This window comes from Anarhichas minor, unplaced genomic scaffold (genome assembly GCF_050575085.1).
Source record: "Anarhichas minor isolate MPS153535 unplaced genomic scaffold, ASM5057508v1 ptg000045l, whole genome shotgun sequence".
NCBI lineage: Eukaryota > Metazoa > Chordata > Actinopteri > Perciformes > Anarhichadidae > Anarhichas > Anarhichas minor.
Window position 1 is genome coordinate 9,517,180 of NW_027466491.1, and position 16,059 is coordinate 9,533,238.

General features: G+C 47.2%; 1 protein-coding gene across 5 annotated transcripts in view; it reads left to right on the forward strand.

Annotated features, from left to right (window-relative positions):
• Window positions 1-746: 746 nt before the first annotated feature.
• celf2 (cugbp, Elav-like family member 2) overlaps window positions 747-16,059 on the forward strand; it is a 166,247-nt gene continuing 150,934 nt past the window's right edge. For 2 of the 5 annotated variants that reach the window (XM_076111476.1, XM_076111477.1), the window contains exon 1: window positions 749-964. In XM_076111476.1, coding sequence (XP_075967591.1) covers window positions 912-964 — 53 coding nt within the window. In that variant the 5' untranslated portion in view covers window positions 749-911. Of the gene's footprint in view, window positions 965-16,059 lie in introns of all 5 variants that reach the window. The other 3 variants (XM_076111478.1, XM_076111479.1, XM_076111480.1) reach the window with 2 other exon arrangements.

Genomic DNA, 16,059 nt, shown 5'->3' on the forward strand with positions numbered 1-16,059 from the left:
CTTGGCTTTTGCCTCGTCATTCTTCGCCAGGGATGACGCATCTGCTGCCATGTCGAGGGGGGCGGGGGGGGGGGGGGGGGGGGGGGGAGAAAAAAGTCAAAGAAAATAACAGTTATCAACAGGATGTGGTGGTGTCAGACAGGAAGTCAGCGCTGACAGCGAGTTGCAGTGGAGCTGGTGATGATAACTCAACAGCTCTGTGTGAACAAGGTCTCAGCTGTGAAATATTTGACATGCTTCATGAAGGTTTTCAGCTCTAGTTGGAGAATGAAACATTACACAATTCATTATGTTGAAGGCTAAACTTAATTTAATTGGTTTAATTATGGTTTTATCATTTCATTGCAACCATGGCTTTTCTTTTATTATCATTATTATCTTGCAGTGATGCTGCTAAATATCGTCACTGACAAAAAACATGTATCCATCAAAGGAGGTTCGAGCCTTAAAGATGAACGCTGAGATGGACACTTTTTACAGTGTTCCATTTTTTACAGCGTGCCAGCTCTAAAAAAAAAAAAAAAAGGTGTGTAAACTCTATTCCCCCAGGTGTGTTTAAAAAAATAAATAAGATGGGTATATGAATTTCTTAGGTGGGGTAAACCCTCTACTGTACAGCTCTGCATTTCAGCCTGCCTTCGAAAGCTCGGAGACGCGTCTGCAGAGCGCAGGCTTCGAACAGGAGGGGGCGGAGGGAAGGAGAGAGAGAGAGAGAGAGAGAGAGAGAGAGAGAGCGAGAGAGAGAGAGCTGTGACAGCGCTCATCACCCACTGAACAACCAGGACGGGTTGCATCCGAGCAATCGCTGCCATTCGCAGACGGAGTTTACAGCCTTTGCGCCGCTTTTTCTTTCGATCTTTTTTCTGCCGCACCCCCTCCCTCTCTCCCGGTGCTGCCCAGCCCAGTCGACCATGGTTTCTATAATTTCAGACCTGGACCCACTGAAAAGCTGGAACGTGTTAAGGTAAGCGCCCGGTCAGTTTCTCCACAGCCATCGCCATTGTGAGCAGGGGGTGATAGCGGAGAGGGGATAGAGACAGAAGTGCGGTGGTGTGTTATTTTTCTTTTTTCTTTTGGGAGAAAATAAGGGTGGGACGCAGCGCAGGCAAGAGTTCGCCGCCTGCCCCCTTTAGAGCTCTGGTTCCGGCACTGGTGGCGCGTAATTACGCACGGATTGCGCCGTTTGGCTGTAATCTGCGCCGCTGTACCTTCTACTTTCTCGAGCTCCTCTCGTCGTCTCCTCCGCTCTGTCACGAGCCTGACGCACGCGAGCTGCTCCGTGTCCGCGTACATCTCATTAACCCCCGGTGCTGCCCTGCACCAGTGCCTCATCCCCGCCACCATCACCATCACCTCCAAAACTTCGTCCATTCCAGTGTAGAAGTAAGAATAACACTCATTTATCACCATCACACCCCCCCTCCCCCCCCCCCCACACCACTCCTCACCCCTCCTCCCTCCCATGCTGATTTAGTCCCTCCAAATGTTGACGAGCCTCGCGCACTGCCAGAAAAAAAAAAGTATGGCCCTCCAGGAATTTCTCTTGAAACATTTACTCATGGCTGATTGCCCGCAACAGAGCGCTTTAAGAGAACATTTCAATTCGATCTCCCGAGCTGCGAAACATGTTTTCAGCAGCAACACAGCCATTCACTACTTGGCGCGAGGAGGAGGAGGAGGCGGTCCTGATACCAAATGGATTCACCGAGCCTCCCCGTGAGGTCAGAGGTTAGAACTCTCTCGCTCACCTCGTCTTGAGTGAGCACTCTCCTTTTCTTTTTCCTTTTTTTTTTGTCAAACAGCTATTAGACTCATGGGCAGCACGCGAGGCTCTATCTATCTCGGACCCTGCAAATCACTATGAATACATTCACTGTCATTAAGCATCTCAGCAGAGAAGCCTATGAATTTAAAAAGCTGCTTTTTAAAAAGGCCTTGTCCCTGAATATTTCAGCTATTTGATAAATAAGTCATTATTCCCCCGACGGACTCGGCGGCGGCGGCTGGGACTATCGCAAATTCTATTTTCGGGACGCAGAGAGGAGACAGAACCCTGAAGACCCTCAAATTATTCTTTTAACGCTGCTTCTCCCCTCTTTTATCACTTTATACCCCACCCCCTCCACCCCCACCCCCCGCAGCCCTCCATCCCACCGTCATTATCCACAAATCCTAAATAGAATATGAGTGGAGTAATGTAGAGCAGGCATATTTCAGCAAACTGCTGATGGACAAAGAGGGGTGGGAGGGGGGTGGGTGGGGTGAATGATGTCATTTCCAAACAGGCAGTGGTGACCATCCAGACTGAGAAATAGGACATGCGGGTGACCTGACACACACACACACACACACACTCTGTGGACACACACTCCTCTCCTCTCGGTCTATTTGCTTAACGGGGACACATCTCCTGGCAGCGTTGAGAAATGACACTTTTAGCTAATTTCGGCACTCATAACGAGCTAATAATCCACCCATTGGCCTCTTTGACAGCCGCGTTGAAAGGTCAAAGGTGAAACGGGACTTTCATGTGGACAGAATTGTAACTTTTTGCGCAAGAAATCCGAAGAGAGTTTTATTTTTGTTGTCGCCTTTTAGAGGGTCCGATTCTTCATTTGGACGGGAAGGAAGCAAAAAAGGAGAGAAGGAATGATGGGAAGGAAGCAAAAGAGGAGAGAAGGAATGATGGGAAGGAGGGGAAGAGGATTATTTAGCTCCCCTCCGTCTCTCGTCTCTTCTCTTTATTAAACCGTTGTCATTTCCAGATAAGAGGCAGGAGCAGCTGTCCCTCTCAAAAGACGCTGCATCTTAATAAAGACCAGCTTACCGCCGGCCTGTCACTCACACTCTCTCGGGGTCACACACACACACACACACACACACACACACACATACACACACACACACACACACAGATGAGCACTCACGCCCACTCATGCACTTCTCAATCATTTATGCTAATGAAGCACCTCGGCGGTGCTCTCTGTCGTTCTCTCCCGTAATGAGACTCACCTCCGTCACGCTCACACACACACACACACACACACACATCCATCATAAACAGCATTAACAAGAAAGTGTGTGTTTGTGTGTGTTGTTGTTGGTTGAACAAAGGGAAGCGTTACGGAGCACAAAGTTAGATATCATTTTATAAATTTGAACTTGCGATGTTTTGATTTTTGGGGCGTTGTGGTTGAATCCAGTCGACTCGAAGAGTTTCGATCATCGACGTCTGCTGGTCAGCTGGAACAAAGATTCTGAAACAAGGACACTGCGAAGCAAACTATCGGTGCGGATGAAAGACGAGACGTCGCCGCTGTTACACAATCGGGCGGCGTGATATGCATATTAGCACAATTAGCTGATTAATGCGGCTCTGTGGAATGTGATTTACTTTGAGCGCAATAAGGAGTCAATGCAAGTGACAAATGTGTGTGCATGCATGTGTTAAAACAAGCGTTATCATTCGCTATCTCTTCTGTCTCATGCAGCGTATCAGCACACACACACACACACACACACACGTGTGCGAACACACACTCCAGAGACAGCGCAGTGGACGGATGTTAGAAATCTGTCCGTGCCTCTCGCGGTGCACGTCACATATCTGAAGTGCAGTTCAGTTATGCCATAATGAGAAACAGCATGCATATTAATTCCATCTGATTACATCCAGCTATCACACACACACACACACACACACACACACACACACACACACACACACACGGCAAAGACAAGGTGTGTTCTGGATTCGATTAGGGAGGGGAGGGAGGGAGAGAGCTCAGGTTTTTATTCTTTTACCGTCTGGTTAAATCGTCGCTGGATGTTTCAGAGTTAAAGATGAGTGTGTGTTGTTAAAGAGAAATACGACTCAAATGGTTGAGGGTGAAGTGTTTTTGATGCAAATGTAAAAACATCTCCTTGTGTCCGCGCTCAAAAAACCCGACAGTCCCCCGCTGCTCCGTCTTCCCTCCGTCTCTTCAGCGTCCGTTCTCGCCGTCGACCGATCATCTCGGTCGTGCAGGTGTGCCGTCCTGCAGCTGGAGTGCGCTCCGAGCTGGAGGAGACCGGGGGGGGGGGGGTGAGGGGGGCTGACAGCGAAAAGGGGGCTTGACCTTTGACCCCGCTGTGTTGGTTTTAATTAATCCACTTAAGGAGTTCGTCCGCTTGCATTGTGCGTCGCTTTATATCCCGGCGGACCGGGAAGAGAGGCACAAATCCGTCCGCCTAATTACCAAGACCACTGTTTGAATCTTTAAATCCCCTCTGGTAGTGTGTGTGGTGCTTTATCTGTAAGCCAGACCTCTTTTTTTCTCTGCTCAGGATTATACTGGTTTAACTAATGGGTCAGAGGGAAAACATTTCGTCGAGGTGGGGACTGATATTTCCGGCCTGAAGCTGCAGATAGTCGCGGTTTTATCTTTTAAATTGGAGCGTTTTCGTGCTTAGAAATAAACAAAGTTTTGAGCGTTTTGTTTCTTGTCGTGTTGGAAAAAAGCATGTTAAACTGTCACGGTTCAACAAAGACATCGTGGAGAACGAAGCAGATGCCGTTTCCTCACGGGAGTCAAAACTCCACTATATTACCTGATAACTCTGATTTTGGAGAAACTTCGTCCTTTCCCTCCGTTCCATCGCTGTGTTTTTCAGACGTAGAAATGAGGCTCATGACTGTGTGTTATTTGTGACACTCTTTCCATGGAGATGAGGACGGTCGGCCCTGATTGGCTCCCTCGTCGCCTGTGTGTTTGCAGCTGAATTTGACACATGTGAGCGGTGACGCTCTTTCAGCCGTGTGACGTCCCAACGGGGGATTTATTCAGGGAGGAAACACCTGAGAAGGGTTTTCGGCGTACGTAGCGGTTCTTCGGTTCCCCCTCAGGAGCTGGGCTTCTGTTGGGACTCTGGAGCCGGCTGGTTTTTAGAGAAAGAACACAGACTGTACCTCACGTTTAAGATTTGCAGGTTAAAGTTTGTCACCTTTTGGATTTAAACTGAGGTTTTAAAAAACAATCATAGCACGACTGGATCACTTAAAAGGAAGCGATGCAGAAAAAAGGCCGGGTGACAAGTGGAAGTGATGGCAGCGGGAGGGGAGGGTCGAAATTCACTCTCAGCTTCCCACAGCTGTCAATCAAAGCTTTGTGGCGGGCGGAGAACAATACCGCATTCAGCATCCGAGTGACGGAGGCGGACTGGGCGGGCAGAAGGAGAAGGAGAGAGGGGAGGGCTGAATTCCTCCGAAACCCTCTGGAATCAGCAAGAGATAATAACATAGTTGAGGCGAGAGTGTGTCACGAAAACACAAAGGAGACGGAGGGGAAGATGACGGAGAGGGGAAGGCTAGAAATTACAGGAGAGGAGGAAGAGGAGGAAGGAAAGAGGAGAGCATGTAGGCGAGACTGTGTGTGTGTGTGTGTTGTTAAGCAGACTGTTTCTTTAAAAGTTTGATCCTGCCACCTCATGATATGATAGTTGACGATGAACCAACTCTTGAACTCTTGAAGCTCTTAAATTCTATCCATAGCCTGATATCTATGGATCATTTCAGCTGTACAAAAGTATATAAAGTTACAACCTTGCTGACACGTTGAGATATCAATAATTCGGTAACATTTATATCAGTATAAGGGTTTCCCTCTGAAAGTCTGTACAGCCGAGGTGGAGATCACACGAGGACACGTCTCTACTGAACAACAGTACATGCTGGTTCCTGTGTGGAGAAGCACCTCTGCTCTTCTACCCTGAGGATTAATGCTTTGTTTCATGAAATTATATATATTTTGTCAGCATTGGTGGGCAGATTCTGCACATGTAAGCTTGAACAATGTTGATTATCTTTGGTTTGAACGGAGAGGTTTGTGATCGACGTGTCACATCTAATGTCGTATGTCGTAATCGAAGGTATCCGAGTGAAAATGGACGAATTTTAAAGTGCATGAAATACATGGTTGTCTCCTCCTGCCATCAGAGTCAGAACCTTCATGTTGTTCTGCCTTTGCGTGTGTTTCAGCCATCATTCTCAGCCATTCACACAGAGTGCTCACAGGTTACAGTGTGTGTGTGTGTATGTGTGTGTGTGTGTGTGTGTGTGTGTGTGTGTGTGTGTGTGTGTGTGTGTGTGTGTGTGTTTCTGTCCCGTCCTCAGTATTCATCTCGCTTGATTTCTTCCAAAAGTAAGATTACCTACCGCAGGCTTGCAGATCACACACACACACACACACACACACACACACACACACACACACACACACACACACACACACACACACACACACATACATACACACACACACACACACACACACACACACACACACATACATACACACACACACACACACACACACACACACAGGACACTGGCTGTCTCTTTCATGTTATCTGTGACTAAAACAAGTGTTGTTGCCTGTCATGGCTGATACCGTAGCAGCAGCTACACTTTTTCCCCCCCAAACAAAGATGAGCTTAGTCAACAGCAGCCGCAGGGATTTAAAACGGTAGCACACCTCACATGACGATCTGCTTGTGTGTGTGTGTGTGTGTGTGTGTGTGTGTGTGTGTGTGTGTGTGTGCATACAGACAGTGTATAAGCAGTATGTATGAGGTAATGTGACTCCATGTGTAAATCCAAAAGGCCTTTTCTTTCTTTCCGTTTCTTTTTCATCTTTTCTTTTTTTGTCGTATTTGTTTCGCATCGTCTTGCTGTTTTTCTTTTGTTCTTTCGCTGCCATTAAATCTTTGTCTTCTTTATTTCAACCTTGTCTTTTCCTTTGACTTTACTTTCTATTTCATGTCTTTTTTTTTTCTTTCTTTAGTTTTTATTTTTCCTTTTGAGAAGCTCATTTGCTTTTACCCTTTGAAATTATTTTTCATCCCAACTTAAAACTGCTCAGTGCAACCTATACATTAGCCTTTGCACACATACAAGCATCCGACACACACACACACACACACACACACACACACACACACACACACGGACTTAATGCCATTTGCCCAACGTGACAAATCTGTTTAATAATGCACCACCTGGAGCACGGCACTCTATCTCTCTTGCTCACACACTCTTTCTCTCCTTCACCCACCCTCTCGCTCTCTCCTACTCACGCACACACACACACACACAGACACACAGAGAGACAAACACACACACACTAATCATTCCCTCTGGCTGTATTTTAGTGGGATACTTTGTTACAGTCTTATTCTCACGACGGTCAGACCCATAAAGAAGCTTTGTACCTGTGTGTGTGTGTGTGTGTGTGTGTGTGTGTGTGTGTGTGTGTGTGTTTCCCCCGCTGACACACAACTACACAGGAAGTAAAGAGTAGACTCTCTCCTCCACCTTCTGTATTTACATCCCGTCTTTTTTCTCTTTATGAAACGCCTCCTTCACTTTTGAATCGCAGCTGATTTCCTCCGATCTTTTCCAACGCATCGTATCCCTCCCTCCCTCCCTCCCTCCATCCCTCCTTTTTTTTGTTTACTCCCAGTGATCCTCTACAAGCATGTAACCAGAAGGGGAAAGAGGAAGAAGTTGAGGGGGAGAAAGAGAGAAGGGTGGTGTTGACGGGGGGGGGGATATGAGAGAAATAGATCTTGTCTGAATAAATAAACAGCTTTCACTTGCAACCGAAACAGGAAGCTTAGCAGAGTAAAGGAGGAGAGGGATGAAGAAGAGAGAGGGGGATGGGGGATGGGAGGAAAAGAGGAGCAGGAGGGATGAGGGGGTGAGAGTCAGTGAAGGAAAGGAAAACATTGGCACTCTGCCCGGTGAAAATAAGAAAAGAAAAAGGAATTAAATCTCTTTGTGACTGATGGATGCTCAAAGTGAAGCCAAAGAAGAGAAAATGTGGACAATGCATGACCAGAGGCCGAATGAAGAACTGACCAATCAGAGAGAGGGTTTGGTTAAGCGAGGATCTCTTCGGTAGGTCGGACTGAAGCCGTACCAGAGGTCCGTCTGTGAAGGAAACCATTGCTCTTCATGCATATGTTCTCCATTTGTTGTTGTTTTTATTTTGCAGGGACGTAATGAGTTGACGATATTTATGTTTCGGCCAATAAATGAGGCAGTTATCGGCAACAATCAAAAGTTGTATTGAGTTATGATGGTTATGTTCTGTTGACATTGTGGGTAAGATGCCGTTTGATTGAATAAACCGCACAAGTATGCATTATCGTGTATGTCGTCTGTGATCACAATGGGAAATGTCATTGTCCCTCTAAAATACAGCTTTTTCTGAATGAGCTTTGGCATGAAAGCGGTCGAATTTAAAACGTGCTGAATGGCCGTACGGCGTATCGACCGTCAGCACCTTCACATCCCAACGGGCTTTCAGAAACCCGCGTTGGTCACACTGCAGAGAGAGGCAAATATAGAGAGGATGAGAGGGAGAGCTAATGAATTATGGGTGGCCTGTGAATAAAGAGAGAGAGAGGTCTGCACTCTGTCGCTGTCGTCCTCCTCCTGGGTTGTGGAAGTGTCACGCTGCGAGTGTTGCCATGCAGATGGTGACCCGGGGGGAGGGGAAAAAATAGAGAGGAGAAAGATAAAGTGAAAATAGAGACTGAGAAGAACTGAGCAGGAAGTACAGCTGATTGGCTGCAGAGGGTTCACGGTCTTGATCACCGTCACCTGATTCCAAGAAATGTGTGAAAACAAATGCAAACTACATCTCTCCCTCCGTCCAGCTCTTCTTTTTCAGCGGTTGCTCTCCAGTTATCAGTTTAACCCAGATACAGATTCAGTGAGGGGGGTTGGGGTCAGAGGTCATGGGCTCGGAGGGAGTTGAAGACATCGACAGATAGGCTACCGGCAAATGGCAGAGGCTAAGAAGTTCGACTTTCAGAACTCAGTGTTTGCCTTGAAGAAGATCACACTGGAACTTGCACAGTGTTAAAAGGGAACAACGCTGCAGGGTGGAGTCCATTCAGCGGGAATTCTGTATGATGTAACAACCAGAGCTGATTGGCTCCAGACTCTGTGTGTGAAATAAAGAAAAATCCCCTTTTTACATTTTCATTGCCAGATGTTAGCTGTTCTACTTGTACTGCATGTACAACAATCACAGATTTCTCTTTACTATACATTCAAATTGGCTCTGAATGGCTTGATTTTCTCTCCTGTTGTTGACTTCACTGAGGTCTCACGGCCATGTTTGCTCAGGGCTGATTGGGTCTCCCAGCTGATTCTCTGAGAGCTCCCGTAAAGAGTCTGAACTGTATGACCATTTGCTTCTAATGGTCAACGCCTCGATGGACGTTCATGTGATGGGATGTTCCCGTTGCATATCTTATGGTATTATGCAATTCTGGATCTTTTTGCCATTTTTGTTTGAGCATAATGTCAACAAACTCCCACCGCCAAATAGGGCGACGGTGTCTGGAAACGAGCAGATTGCCGTTCTGAAGAAGCAGCTATGTTTTCAAAGGTTGCACCTGAATCACTTGCAATGGCCCGAACTCCGTCCGGCACACTGTTGGAGGGCTCTCTCTCTTTGGGTACCCCCCACCCCTCAAGCTCCACTGCAACCTCACTGCCTTCTCTGTCTGTATTTACGCCCCTGCAAAGGTGCAATAAAGATGCCGCATTCTCCATTTGCACAAGACGACCAGTGACTCAACTGTTACTTCCCCGTTCACCTCAACATTGGAGATTTTAAGCTTTCAAAACTAACTGTTGTAGTTTCAAAGAACCTCACAGTCATCAAAAGTTATTTCTAGCCGAAGCAGGAAGTGGCAGCGCAGTATTTATATTTCAACATTTTGCATCGTGGCACATTGCTGTTGGTTCTGTGCTGTGATTGGCTAGTTTATGCACATGTGATTATCACAGTTAAGTGTTTTGAGTACTCAATGGACTTTAAAGTGTCATTGAAACAATCTAACTTTTACCCCAGGTCATTGATTTTATACAGGGTTTGGACAAAAGTGATGTATTGGTTTATTATATTATAAGGTGTTGTTTTTATTTTGTCCAACCCTTGCACTTCTTAGAAAAGAACGAACGATTCGTGCAAAATGACTTCACTGCAACAACGTTTTACAGCAGACAAGTATTGAGAAGTGAGTTTTTGTGCTTCTGCTTGGCCTGGCTGAATTTGGCTCATGATGACCAAAAGAGAGGGGTGAGGGGGTGAGAGGAGGGGGCAGACGGTGTTACTGCAGCTGCAGAAACAGTGTGTGTTTTATGGAAGTGGACTGTTGCTTAATGTTCTGCTCACAGTCAGATGACTCGAGAAAGAGCCCCGGAGCCATCATGGTCATTACATCTCATACTGTGTGTGTGTGTGTGTGTGTGTGTGTGTGTGTGTGTGTGTGTGTGTGTGTGTGTGTGTGTGTGTGTGTGTGTGTGTGTGAGAGACATACATGTGAAGTGGGAAGCAGAAACCTCAGTTCTTCCTGTAGAGTTTAGTGTCGAACATATTGAGGACATTGATAAGTACATTTAAAGACACACACTCACACATACAATTGTTTTTGTCACTTATCAGGACATTGCATTGACTTTCATTTCCTGGAGACTTATCCAAACATTAGCCACTACATGGCTAACCATAACACAATTATTACAATCAAGTCCTAACCTTAAGATGTAAAGGTTTAGCTTGTGTGGGCCTGCTTTATGTCCCCAAAGGGATGCAAGTCCCCACAATGTGATTAATTCAACTACACACACACACACACACACTCAGCGGGATCCAGCCCCTTGCAGCCCTGAGTCTATTTCTAGCTTTCTAGCTTAGCTTTCAGGACCGTGCCGCCGCCGTTTTAAACAAAGCGTCTTTGGATCTTTTGTCCGCCTCTCTTTGAGATAATCCCGGTGTCTGTTGCCGTGGTTACACTGTCTTAATGTGCCATTGATGTTACTGTATGTATTAGAAATCATCGCTGACCCCGGGGTGAAAAAAGCCTTTAAATGTGTCTCTCTGTCTGTCTGTCTGTCTGTCCTTCGCTCAACTCTGCGACCGTCGCGTTTTTCCTCGCCTGGCAAACGGAGAGTTCTTATTGGTGGGATTTAACTGATCGTGAGTTACTGCAACGGATACAGGCGGATATCTCAGACTGTTTTTCACTATGTTTACAGTTAAATATGTTTGTTTTCATGCTGTAAAATTGTGTTTTCTCCAGAGTGGGAGCCTCTTAAAAGTAATTCAGGCCATCACGACACACTAAAACTCCAAGTGTGCTTGTGTGAGAATGTAGAGTTAGACAATCACGGCTTCGGTCTAGTATTAATTAAATCGGCACTGAATGTGCAACCAAAACAGATTAATGGCTGTAATCCTGTGTGTGTGTGTCAGCGTGTTGGGGTCATATCTCCTGGCTGTACACTGTGAATGTGCAGGCAATGAGCTCCGCCACAGCGACATTATGACAACACTTCATCTCGTACCCTCGGCGCCGCGCTTCCGAAGATGACGGTAATTTGGACGAGATGTTTCGAAGGCCTTGGGTTCTCACTCTGGTCGGTCCCCGGTGCGCCGCAACATTAAAGCGAGACTGGAGCGTGAACGTATGGCTGGCTATTAAATGGCAATCACACACAGAAGAGCTCTTTTATAGACGAACACATTTCTGCTTAATAGCTCTCGGAGCACAGTCGTCCAAATATGACATTGCAAATGAAAGCCCTCCGAGCGCCAGCGCTTATTAAAATCTTTGCTGAAATCTTTCAATTTGTCACATATTTTTCTACGTGATGTGGGTCTGAATGAAATCTGGATTGCAACCTGAAACCCTCGGTTTAGTTATGTGATCGTGCTCTAAAGATTTCACGTGTTGCATTGAGCGTCAGGGGTGTCTGGCTTCCTCTAATGGTATCATGCATAGTTAACTCGCCGCGGACGATGTTCCAGGCCGTTCGCGGCACAAGCTTAGCCCGGCGGCGGCGCTGCAATCTGGGGAACCTTGCGAGCCATCTCTGCTCTGCGTCCTGCGATTAGTGGAACCTCCCGCCCCCTAATGGCTGCTTGAGGGCGGAGTTAATGTCATCATCGTGCCCTCTGCCAGCCCCCTGGGAGTCCTGCTCCACCCTGCCCCATTAATTTCAAGTGCTACTCATATCCTTGCCCCCCCCCCCCCCCCCCCCCCCTACCCCTTACTTTCCATCACTCAGCCCCTTCCCTCCTTCCATCATCATCTTGGTGCGCCCAGCCCAATCTCGGCGCTCTCCCGGCTCATTTTGAGCTGTAATTGGACAGGAGTCCCGGGGGACGGTCGTCAGCACGCCCCAGCGCCTCGCGTCCCATCTCCAGAGTGGAAACGCGCCCCGGCCACGGGCGATAAGCAGGGCTCCCGCTCAGTCCAACGTTCCCTACTCTGCTAACTTTCAACTGGCAGAACGACCGGGCTTCGCTTTGGAACGAGTGTTCCTCTTAGAGCCCCACTTAGGCCCCGCTGCAAGGTGTCCGAAACCTCCGTACAAAAGAACACACAGCGAGAACATCTCTGTCTTAAAAATGATTTTCTGAGGGAGCACCTTTTGGAGTGCTGTAAAAACATGTCAACCTGTTGCCAATTGTTTAACATTTGATTTCCATCTTATTGTTTCAAGTGCAGTGGAAAAACAGTACTCATTTCTAAAAAGACATTCTAAAAAAAACCTATATGAGAGGGGGATTAACAACAAGTTTTAAATCAATTCTATATAATATAAAAAAAGACATTATTGCAATAGGATTTCCCTTTCCCTTCCTTCCTAAAACACAGAAATCCATGACCTGCCGTCCTGTATCCTCATGCCAGACAACATCTTATTACATTCATCCAGTGACTACATCGGGCCCGAATATGATCCTGCTAGATGCCATCCGTCTCTGTCTCTCCACACAACACACACACACACGCACACACACTCACACACAGTCGTATATATGTGACGGTGGTGCGTTTTGGATCTCTTCCCCGTGCCAGCTTGTCCCCGAGCAGCATTTGTGCTGGTAATCTGTCACATGAGCCCGTCTCTTCAGAGGCGGGGATAACACCCTGAAAGCTTCCTCTCTTATTGCCCGTGGCTCAATCCCAACTGTCCCAAATCTCCGTCCTTATCTCCTCTCCTTTATTGCCGAAGCTTGACGGGCACTTGACAGTTGAAGGAAATACCCCAAATCCGGCCTGACCTGAGCGCCGGGGCCATCAGCGCATACCTGCAGCTCCCCCCAGAGGCCGGCCCGCTCAGGTCGGGAAAAAGAAACGTTTGTGTGGTTTCTGAATTCAGCCGCGATGATGAAGTTATTTTACTTTGTCTCGGACCATCTGTTTGGTGCTGTAGAGCTCTCAGACGATCTCGAAACATCCAGTTTTATATAATCATTCTCACCGCTGACCTGCCCTCTCCCCGGCTCTGCGACAATTACAGCTGAATACCTGATGAGTGTGTGTGTGTGTGTGTGTGTGTGTGTGTGTGTGTGTGAGAGAGGGTGTGAGTGTGAGGGTGTGAGGGTGTGTGTTTGCCTGTTACCAAGTAGAAGAAGGCATGCGGTGAGAGTGTGTGTTGGCATTCACACGCCAGCGGATGAAAGCGGCGGCGCCCTTAATAATTGAAAGAGTACTTAACGACAGGAGCGCTGCCCTCGCAAGACAGCTTTTAATAACCAGGAAGGTTTCATATTTCTATATATATTTCCCCCGACTCCCCCCACCTCCTGCCCGCTCCTCTCTTCTCCTTTAGAAGCTCTCTCGGCTCTGTTCACAGGAGCAAAGGAACGCCGCAGAAGAAGCATCTGTCTGCCTTTTGACAACATAGTGGAAGAAAAAGGTGTGTGTGTGTATTGACACTATTAAAGCACATTGAGTGGATAGCGCACCATGCCTTTTGACAGCGAAGTCGATTTATTACGTCTTCCACATTATCCCTCCGTCCCCGCTGTCTAGTTGAGAGATATGTATTTGTTTATGGAGGCGCTCCGTCTCTGCTCTTAATGCGCTCGCCGCTCACCCTCATTAATTCGCTTGATGGTCTTTGATTTTCCGGGCATCACTAAGTCGCATTAAGAAATGTATTTCCCGGCTCTTACTTAACGACGCTTCCAGAACCAACGCAATTAAATGCACATTTAAATGCTCGAAGGTTTCCCTCCACGTCCGTGAGTGGAGACGGGCGCTTGATTGGCGCCCCGCAGGAGAATTAAGCAGCCGCGGAAAGGTGATGCTGAGAATTCTTTCTTTTTGGTGAACGCCGCCCGTCTTTAGTGCACTTTCCTTTTGATAGCCTGGCACTCGTCCTGATAATAGGAAGCTAATAAAGGCTTTTATTGTCATGTTGTATTCAGGGAACACTTTCATGACTAATTGTTGTGCAAAGGGGCGGGGGGGGAGAAGGTCTTAATAGGATTTTCAGCTAATCTTGGTTTGAAAATAATCACCAATGTATTCATTTGTACCCATCACACCAACATACCCCTCGTATAGCCAATAGCTTTGGCGTAATTTACCCATGTGATTTTGACATAGCTGCCTATGAAACAACCCATGATGCAATTAGTCTTTTCAGAAACAATGTCTTGCTTACTTTGGACGTTCCACAGACCTCACTGGGAACTATTTCTTCAGCAGAAAGTAGCTCGCCAGATCTGTATTTTTCGTCCGAAATTGTCGCTCTTTTAAAAATAGATCTCACGTTTTGTCAATCACGTTTACGCAAGATCGCAGCGGCCTCACTTCATTCACTCTTCTCCAAGCACAAAGCTGCTCCTCAACAGCCGGCCTTCTATATTCATATACTGCCATTCAAAACGCAGCCGCTTGTGACGTGACATCCGACACTCCCTGTATGTTCTACCCAGTGAATATACTGTATACGAACTTTATCTATTATCTCCGTCTCTCTTGGGGGCATTTGTTTCCTGCAATTCCGTGCTCACTCATCTCATTTGCATGTATCCATACCTCTGGAGCTCTGCCGCTGAATGGGTCTAATTGAATAGTTGATCACATATTAATCTAATTAGTTTGGTTCAGTCGTGGTCATTGTGCGCTGAATTCATTTCTTCCGTCTTGTTATTGTGTTCTCTCAGGCCGGAGGCTGTCAGAGGCCCCAGATGGTTTACTATAGCTAGCACCGCTGATCTAACCGGGAGCTACCCCCCCCCCCCCCCCCCCCCCACCCCCTTTTGTGTCTGGATTAGACTTATTATTATATTGCACTCTGATCACAGCTCTGACAGAGAGAGAGAGAGAGAGAGACAGCAGAGCGGAAACAAGGGGATCAAGAGGTGGTCGAAAAAGGAAGAAAGAAAGAGGCAGAGAAAGATAGCACCATTACCGTCGAGGGTGATCATCACCATATCCGAGTTTTCCATGAAAAGGCAACAAGTGGAACCTAATGGGAAATATGCAGATGTATGCAAATGCATGTTGGATGGGTCGCCCAGAGGCCCAGTGGGAGATTAAAGCTCTTCGGGATGGAGAGGGCTGTGGAGGAGACTATGAGCTCAATGCTGCCATATTAAACAGAGGAAACCGACCCATTGCAGGCCTTGTTGTCAAGCTCATCACCATTAATCTCACAAATAGATTCGTGCTGACGGCAGCAGACTCTGGAAGTGATCTGTCCAGACCATATTGGTAGCCGGTGAAGTGATCCGTGACGGACAGCTTTAATTTGATAGTATCTTTGGTGAAGATGGAGACCCAGTTCTTTCATTGTTCTACTATGATATCGGATGTGGTTACCGTTCTATATACGGGGGCCCCTCCGGGGGCCTTCCACGTGTATTTGATGGATGAGATCCCGGCACCGCCATTTCACACCCTTTCGGAACGGTTGATCGGCCCAAAGTGACTCCGGAGGAAAGAGACTGAGACGGAGAGGCAGAGGCAGTTAAGACTCTGGCTTCCAGCTCTCCACAATTCACGCTCCACTTCCACATTTGATCCACGGCAGTCGCTCCACCTGAGTCTGCAGCTGCCAGAGAGATACAGACGGGGCATCCGGGGATACAGAAGTAACCCCGAATGCCCTGCTAGCTCTCAAGTAAGCCAAGTTAATGTTTTTACAGACGGTTACAGACAGGTGGCAGGTGGAGCACTTGTAAGGCTTAGATGGGC